General features: G+C 32.4%; 2 protein-coding genes across 2 annotated transcripts in view; one reads left to right on the top strand and one right to left on the bottom strand.

Annotated features, from left to right (window-relative positions):
- Positions 1-4774, bottom strand: part of LOC117178633 (protein groucho-like) — a 68624-nt gene extending 63850 nt beyond the window's left edge. Inside the window, exons 1-2 of the mRNA XM_033370056.1 lie at positions 4664-4774; positions 212-289 (exon numbers count right to left, since the gene is read on the bottom strand). Coding sequence (XP_033225947.1) covers positions 212-289; positions 4664-4708 — 123 coding nt within the window. The 5' untranslated portion in view covers positions 4709-4774. The remainder of the gene's footprint in view (positions 1-211; positions 290-4663) is intronic.
- The window catches only part of LOC117178632, an 81277-nt gene continuing 76674 nt past the window's right edge, over positions 4745-9347 (top strand). The window contains exon 1 of the mRNA XM_033370055.1: positions 4745-4815. The gene's annotated coding sequence lies outside the window, so the exon portion shown is untranslated. The remainder of the gene's footprint in view (positions 4816-9347) is intronic.

Below are 9347 nucleotides of genomic sequence, written 5' to 3'. Positions count from 1 at the left end.
CTAACAATAAATGTAGATAATGAAAAGCCGGTAAGATTGTTGTGCTTTCAGTTCTTAAAAGGATGATAAAAAATTAGAGCGATTTAAGAAATGTGACATGACACAGAAGCAAACAATACATTTTCAGCAACAATAAATTTGTGTTTTCACATTCATAAAAATATTTGCAAAACGTCACGCAACAGTAAACAGTCTGCAGAATATTGCTCACTTTTATTCGTTGGTCTTTGATGAAGTATCGACTCTTTCCAGTGGCGTAGCTGGGAAAGGTTCCCTCAAAAACTTCTGTCTGGATGAAATAATTTTCTATTAGAATCATATTTTTAAGATTTTATACAAAAAAAATATTTGACTCGTGCAATATCAAAATTTGATATACAAATAAATTCTTTTGAAAGTGTGAATATTTGAGTGCAACATAGTGCAATAATATACAATTCTGCTGTCCAAACAAGAGAAATCGTAACTACATTTTGGATGAGTCCCCTGCCACTCCAATTTCGGTTACGTTGACAGGGACTAGACTAATCCACAATGTAGTTTACTACTTTTCTAGCTTGAATAACCGAATTACTTAATAAATTTTGATTTTGAATTAAAGCTACTTGGAAATATTCAATACAAAATAGCTAAAGAAAATTGTAGTAACGCTATTTTTGCACAGTTAAAGTAACAAAAAACCATTCCAATATAAGGTAGAGACCATGTAATAGGAAGTGCGCGAAAAAAATCGTGAATCAATACGATTATAATGAGGGAAAAAATGTTCTTTCTGATATATGGCGGTACGAGATCAATATCGTCGTAAATATGCATAATAAACGTAAATTTCTTGTGACGCATTCATTTGCTTAATGGGCGAGGTGAGAGGTAACTGTTGCAATAATAATCGAGCAAATATTGCCAGTTAACACGAAGGCAATGCACGAATGCACACGACGATAAACAAAGCGCAATCATCGATACTGCCGACAACAAAACATTAATTACTAAGATTCAATTGATATTTTGATGACGCTACTTAGCTGGCGTTATTACTGCCGCTATAGTTAGAACAAACGACAATAATTGATGTTTGATTGTCACAACCGATGCATTGTCTCAAAAAAGTTTTGCAAAATAAAATTTATTGTCAAATCCATAAAAAAGTGCATCAAACCGATGCGATAGTCAACATTTATTTGGTATAAACTGATGCGGTCATATTATTTTACCTGCAGTTAGGAAATAATTATAGATTGTTCTGCTTTTACTTATAAATGTTGTTCGTCTCGGTTCACGCATCAACCGAGGCGAACCACTACAATAATTTTCACAAAATCATCAAAGAATTAATACACTGTATTTTCACATTGATATTGGGCTCAGCAGATCACGCAATGTCTTCACTTTATCGCTCATACAAATAAATATATATTGACTTGTAAAAAAACTAATAGCGCTTAAAATGTCAACATCTCGCATCGATAAAAGATTAGTCTCTCGAAACTTTCACATGTATTTCGTAAATGAGAAATTCAAAAAGAACGAAACTATATGTGCACTCAGAAAGAGATTTGGTTAAATTAAAAAAAATTGGGCTGAAGCAAGCCCAGAAAATTGTATTTATATAAACAAAATATGTACTTGATTGACCCAAGACAATTTTTTTGTTTAGTAAAATTTGGTTCATTATACTATATATTTTGGTTCATCCAAGCAAAAGTTTTAGTTGGTCGGAGTAAAACTTTTGGTTACTTTAAGCAAATATTTTGTTTCATCTAAGAGAATATTTTAGTTATTTCAAGTAAGTATTTTTGCTGTTTTAAGAAAATATTTTGGTTGATTTAACCAAAACTTGTAATTCATCTAACAATAAAGGACACATCATAATTTACATTGTAAATGATTTACCATAGAATTATGTCACCTTGTGTGAAGTATTTAGTAGTTTATTTAACTAATAAATGTAACAAGACGAGAAAATTGCATGATAAGACATTTGCAATAAAAATTGAACAGGATCATTTGTTTACTTGATTCAAAAAATCATTCTGTTTCATAAAAAAAACTTAATCATGCAATCTTAGGTAATCCTGAAGATTCAAATAATCTTACGTATTTCTCATATAATTACTTGATCCCAATCGATTTGGTTTTCGGATCACTTACTTTTATGAGGATAACCGAGGTGCGACCCGCGATCGCACCGTGACTTTAAGATGCTTTCAACCAAATATTTTGGTTGAATGAACCAAATCTCTTGCTTGATTCTAGTAAAACGCGCTCTTAAATTATTTGCTAGATCCAACTACACACTTTTGTTGAATTATCGGTAAAATTCAATGAAATAATAAAATCTCAATAATTATAATTGAAAAAAGTTGTCACAAAACTCAAATTAAACACACCATACTGACCATAAGGGCTCTTTTGCTACGGACGCCCGCATTTAACCATATAGTCAATAATAACTAAGTAATGTAAAAATAAAATATAGGTTTTGTACATACGTTATATATAATACTGGGTTCTTTCCTTATTGTTATTGTTATATTGAGTTACTTGATACAAAGCTAATTTAGCAACGTCCATAATGCTAATATTAATAATTAATCAATTAGTTCAATTATCTTTAATTCTAGATTTTTTCTTCTTTTAAGTATTATCTGATCAACTATGACCAGCTTTTTTTACAAAAACCTGTGAAACCTTTTTTTTAGCCCATAAATAATTCATATTAACAGCCAATAGAAATCTGACATAATTTAGGCACTTTCTACAACGCGTACGAGTCATATAGTTTGTGAAAAACTGCAGCGATTCACCCGAGTTCACGATGTATACCTCAAAAGTACTTTCATTATTATTAATCCATTACCTGCGTTGTGAAGTTGCAAAGTTAGTTTATATAGATTCAACTTATTTGGAAGTTATTATTAAAAAGCAAGTTAGCACCATCCACCCTATAGTAGTGGGTCTCCTCCTCGAATTCTCGACTGAGAATATTAAATAAGTAAACTAAAATTAAGGTCGAATATTGAGCTCCGGCAAATTTTGCCGTATTTAAAGTTTCTAGTCCCGCAAATTTTGATGCTAATATAATGAAGTTGCTGGTCCGAAAATATTTTAAGAAAAATAGTACAATATTTGTCGTATTCTTTAAAGAGAGAATTGGAAAAGGGGTTCGAGCTGTGAAAGATCACTCTTCTGTGGCCAGTCACTGATAAGCATGTTTTTAAAGGTAGAGCTAAAAAAAGGTTTCGAGATGTGACCAATCACTCTTCTGTGACCAGATACCGGACTACAAAATTAAAATAGGCAAAAAATTCCATACTGCAAAATTGAAATACGGCAAGAAATGCCGTATTTGCGTAAATACACTACGTGAAATTAAGTATGCTTCATGATAGGAAACCGTACACGTTTACTTTGCCGTACGCATCTAATTATTATCAGTCTAAAAAAAAATCCAGACAGTCCATACTTTTATTACACAATCAATCCTAAATGTACGGTCAAGGAAAAGGGAAGGGTAATAAGTTGTCATACATTAGGGCCGGAAGTATAGACACTTCTTAAAAGGCCGATAATTGGACTTCACGTTTGTCCAGCTTGAAATCATTTTATATCTTGATTTTTGTACAGCTTGGCTTATGATCCAATCCTTGTAAGTAGTGATTTCCATACTATATATATATATATATATATACGATAATTCATGATAGGCAACGTCCACATGCACCGAATAAATATGGATATTTATACGGAAATTCCGGTACATGTAGCCACGGCCTTCATAATAACATTAGTTTCCCTCTGTCTAATAAGCACGCTGATCATGATATGACCGTGATGATTGTCCTGTGGTGTATGAATATCCTTTCCCCCGATTAATATTGATATGCAAAAATGGAACGGTTTTTTTTTAAACACTCGCAGAATCGGGAGTATGCACACATACGAATTTGTATTCATATATTTAATTAAGAACTAAAGGATAACACCCTTGCCGCAATGTTGCAGCAATATTGATCGGGTGAGGTGATTCATATATTGCATCAAGACTGCTACAACATTGTAAATATTGTCTGTCTAAATTGCATGCTATTGGCGATGGGTTTAGTTTAATAGCTTAAAGTAATTAACGCACCAACATTTTAATTTCGTATTGAACATACTTTGAAAATATTTTTGATTTTTATTAGCTTTTATTAAAACAGGATACCGATTAATGGACACAATTTTCTCATGATGTTAAGTCTACCCGCTAGCGCAATAGCTACATAGAAGTAGTAAATGACTGTGATAAAATTGAAATTTTTTTGAGGAAATCAAATATTCGAGTTGTGACTGGCTATTTATGTATGAAGACGAAACATATACTTTTACTAATTATTTTAGAAAAGTGGATAGGAACATGGTTAGTAGCAAAAATTAGTTCAGAACTTTATGTAATTATAATATAATACAACAATATAATAGAATGATAGATTAGAATGTTTATCTATCGCACTATCATAACCTTATATTATAATATACTGTTACAATGCTCCTTATTCTTGTTTCAGATTCACTCGTTTCTGCTCCGCCTTTGCTATCAGACCCTCAAGTATGGGCAATGGCACACTTAACATTAAATTTTAACATGAAATACAAAGTTTCAAGATATAAAAATCATTACCGGGTGTCGAGCAGCAGCTGCTACGGCTTGGGCACTCGGATACATCCTGCTGAAGAAATTGAAATTTTCCGTTGTAATTTTATGTAATTCCAATTTCCGGCTAAAAAAGTGTATCCTAAGTTCCACAGCACATCACAGTAGCCACACACATTGTAAGCATGGCACCATTATATCACTCTTGAAATTTTTTCTGGATTAAAGATCGCTGATTCACAACACTATCACAAATTACTTATGGGATAAATCCTGTTTGGTAGAAGTAGTAAAAGATGTTTGGTTAATTGGATTTGAGGAACGAAACTGTGTAATTAACTCTTGTGTAAACATGAAGATTTAAACCCGACGAACAATCCACCCTCTTCAACCGTCGGGTAGCAACTAACGCAACTAATCATCCCCAGAGCCAGCCAGGGGAAGGCTCGCTATAGTATAGTGCTATACGCGAAGCCGCTCCCCCACCAGTTACCTCGCACCACGTGGTTTCTCATTCACTGTCCCTTTTCCCCCAACGGTCCTTAGGCTATGGTAGAAGTCTTCCGTTTCTTTTTTCGCGCCCATAGCCCCCTCTTACGATGTACTGCGTTATTTTTCAGAGTCGGCTCGAGAGCTGACATAGCCCCAGGTTTTAAATTTAAAGTCTTAACTTGAAACTTGGGAAATTTCTTGTCTGTACTCTGAAGTTAATAAAAATGTATAAATTGTATAATGTACAAATGTATACTGTATAAATTTCATCTAGTACTCTCAGAAAAAACGATCTTAAATCAAAGAAAATTTACTTGATTCAAATAAATGATTGTACTAAAAATATTGATTCCTTCAATACAAAGGAATAGTTTCATCTAATCTAAAAGCACGATATTAATTATGAAAATTAATAATTATTTTACTACTGTGAAATATTAAATTGTTTTAAATTATATTAATATTAAAGAAATAACAGACTTGCGTTTTAAAATGAGGTAATAGGTATTGTCAAATGTGATTTTAAGTCGAGGAAATATTTTCTTCTGAAGCGATTTTTTGTTTAATTGAAAGATGTGATTCCTTAGTTCAAAGGAGCGTATTATATAATTTTACTAAATATTTTTTGAAATAAAGAAACGAGTTTTTAATGGGAGTAAATATTTCTGTGGTCATATAAGTTGTGAAATTCTTCATTCTTAACTCAAAGAAAACAGAAAATTATTTGTTTAAATATATAATTTATAAAGATAAGTGTTACTTACAATAAAATAAAATATTCTATTCTGATACAGCCCTACAGGAATACTACCATTTCAAACAATTAACAGAGAAGTTAATTCTCTTTTAAGAGAAGAAATACAATACAAAAATAGAAATTTATCGTTTGTTCAGAAGTTTAATGTCATAATAATTATATTTTCACACGATATTATTTTAATAATAACAATTTTGTTTATTTTCATTGGACAAGTAAGAATTCCCAAAATATTTTAACCAAAGTCGGTGTTAATGTTGAGAACAGAGAAAGCTCAAAAATGTGTGAATAAGATCCACATTATAAGAAACATAAGAAGCCACAGAAACACGAGAGCTTGCATGAAAAAATGCATGGACGTGAAGGAAGATAGAGAATTATGTCAGGACAGCAAAGTATGGCGACAAATAGGTTATAAAAAGAGTGGCAATAGAGTGAATCACGCCTGAAACAAAAGAGCTTGGATTATAATGGGCCCGAGTGGGGAACCTCATATGACGACTTTGTGAGGCTCTTCACTTGGGGATGATTGCTAAAAGGATTGATCATAAACTTATGGAGAAAACGTGTTATTTAAATAAATAAGACGGGAATTCCAAATCGATCTAAAAAATCTCTATCTCCTTCCTCACATTACTCCATGCTTAAACTGTGATACGCCATCTGGTGCCAAAAATAAGAACTAAAAAGAGTAGGTAAAAGTGTTTTTACGATTTTTGTGTGTAGTTTAAAGTAAGCATATCATACTAAAACTTATGCTTTATAAAAAACAGTGTTTCAGATGGAATTTACATTTTATACAGTGAAAAACAGAGGCAAAAACACGTTTTTTCTCAAAACATTATTTCTGTGACCACTCACAGAAGAGCCTCCCCCCACGAGTCGTGGGAAAGGGGTGAGGTTTTGATCAAAATTATTTATGTGAAAAGTAACAGGGGTGTCTACCCTCCACAAGACGTTGGGAAGGGGTATGGGTTTGATCAGAATTATTTTTGTGACTAGTGAGAGGGGTCCCTTTCTGTCCCTTTCCGCCCCCACAAAGCGTTGGAAAGGGGTAGAGGTTTGACTAATATTATTTCTGTGACCAGTCACAGAGAGGCCTAACTAACACCTACAGGACTGAAGCCTGTGACAATTATTTAAGTAGAAATTTTCACAGAAATTATCACCCTTAGAGGAAAAATGTTTATGAACAAAAATGTATATTTTGATTGGATCTACTGAGAAAACGAACAGTTAACCGAGCTGGATTAATAGCTCGGTTGAGGACATATTATTTAAAAAGAATAGAGTAATGGTTGTAAGTAATCATGTACTTATTGCTAACACAGCCGATCTAAAACGGGTAAAGTCAAAGGGTAAAAAATAACACATTACTTGGTTGTCAGAGCCGAGTTTGACTCTGCAAAATTTGAATGAGTAGTTCTTTGCTAAAATAAAACGTTTTTTTCGGTGAAAAGCAAACAAATGCTTTGTGATAAATTTTAACCAAGCTGCACCTAGTATTTATATTTTCACAATTAAACTAGTCACTTTTTACACAATCAATATGCTGTTATTTTTTCTAAAGGATATTGTCTGTTTTTAATAAATTAAATTTAATGGGTTCTTTTTTAACATTTTTAGTAGCTGAATCTAACAAATTGAAGTTGGTAAGTTTTAACCAAGTGCTTTTGAACTTGGTAAAAGTGAACCAAGTTGAGTTGCGAGGTTGTAACCGAGTAGAGGTATAATTTTAGCAGAATTGCGCAGGTGTCGCAGTAAAGACAGTCGAAGGGACCGACGTCTGCACAGTTAAGAAAGGAGCCATTGCTAGCATCGTTCCCGAGTCAAAATTTTGGTCCTATTTTGACACTGCTATTTTAGGACTTAAGTTTGTGTAAGCAGGATCTATACAGGGCTTATTTATAAGCGATCAAGGTCCTAGTTTGGTCCTTCTAAGTGCTGCATATTTCCGCTTTCAGCACTTTTAGGTATAAAACAGGACTAATGGCGAGAACCTATTATGGTCCTGCCAGGTCCTGCCCGAATCGAAATTTTGGTCCTGTTTTGATCCTGCAATGGCAGGACTTAAATATGTTTAAAAAGGACCTATACAGGAGTTATTTACAATATAAAATAATAATTTATATAAAAAATGAAACCTTATTTTCACATATTTTCAATAAGTAATCACTTTTATATGCAAGAAAATATTACAAAAATCAATAATTTTACATAAAAATTGGTAATTCACAAGTAATCTGTAATTTGTACACGTTCTTATCTTATTATGGTCCTTCTTTAGAGCTCCATCAGTTCCCATCTATCGTTCCTTGAATCGGGATTCGCAGAAGTAGATGGGCCAGGATTGTAATTCACTGCATTCCATGATGCATCCCAGCTTTCTAAATAAATATTTTTTTTAGTTTTATTTTATATTCAACTATTTAGATAAGGATAAAATTGAGATATTTGAATATTTACCTCTTGCACTTTCAAAATGTCCTGAATAGTTTGGTCCAGAAAGTGTAGTGGAATATCGTGCCGAGTCCTCATTCTCTTTCCCAGGTGATTGGGATTTGTGCACTGATTCTCTCTCGCCTGAAACAAATAATTAATTTATTATGAATAATTCTATTTAATATTTTATAAAACTTACTTTACAGTCTGCGAATTCGATTTAAATTTAGTTTTTCATACATAAGTATATTTTTTTAGTTTTATTTTATTTTCAACTGTTTCGATATGTATAAGTTGAACATATTTCAAAATTTACCTTTTGCACTTCCACAATGCCCCGGAAAATGTTGTCCAGAAAATGTAGTGGAGTATTCCGTCAATTCCTCACTCTTTTTCTCAGACGGTTGAGGTATTTGCAATGGTTCTCTCTCGTCTGAAATAAATATGTAATTTATTATGATTTATTCTTTCTTTATATTTCATAAAAGACTTAGTATATAAATTTGTCCACGAACACGGTTAGCCTCAATTAAGTTCAACCCAAAAGTACACGCACACCCTGTTTTTCTTTCATACATCGTTCTTCGTAACGATTCAATAAATTTTTCCAAAAACATAGACAAAATAAATAAAAATGAACTAGAAAGGAATTTTTTGACGAAATTTAACTTACTAAATTTTTCTTTACTTTTAAGCTCAGGAACCTTAATAATCGCATGAAACTTGTTGTTAACAAAGTTAATGAACTAAAAGCAGACGTTTGTAAACATAATAGGTTAAAGTTCTTTAAAATGAATGTTATTTTGGTTAAATTTGTCTATCTTTGTGGAAAAATTCGTTAAATTATACTTTTGGGTACTTTTGGGTTGAACGTAATTGCGGCTTTAAATTGAGTTTTTCATACTTACATAAACCAGATGATACTTTCACGGATGCTTTGTTTTGGTACTGCCTCTTATTTGAAGCACATTTATTAATATATTTAATAAAATCTTGCCGGCTCACTCTTCCGCCTGCTGC

Source organism: Belonocnema kinseyi, chromosome 8 (genome assembly GCF_010883055.1).
Source record: "Belonocnema kinseyi isolate 2016_QV_RU_SX_M_011 chromosome 8, B_treatae_v1, whole genome shotgun sequence".
Taxonomy (NCBI): domain Eukaryota; kingdom Metazoa; phylum Arthropoda; class Insecta; order Hymenoptera; family Cynipidae; genus Belonocnema; species Belonocnema kinseyi.
Note: the sequence above shows the minus strand (reverse complement) of the source record. Positions and strands in the feature narration are given on the sequence as shown.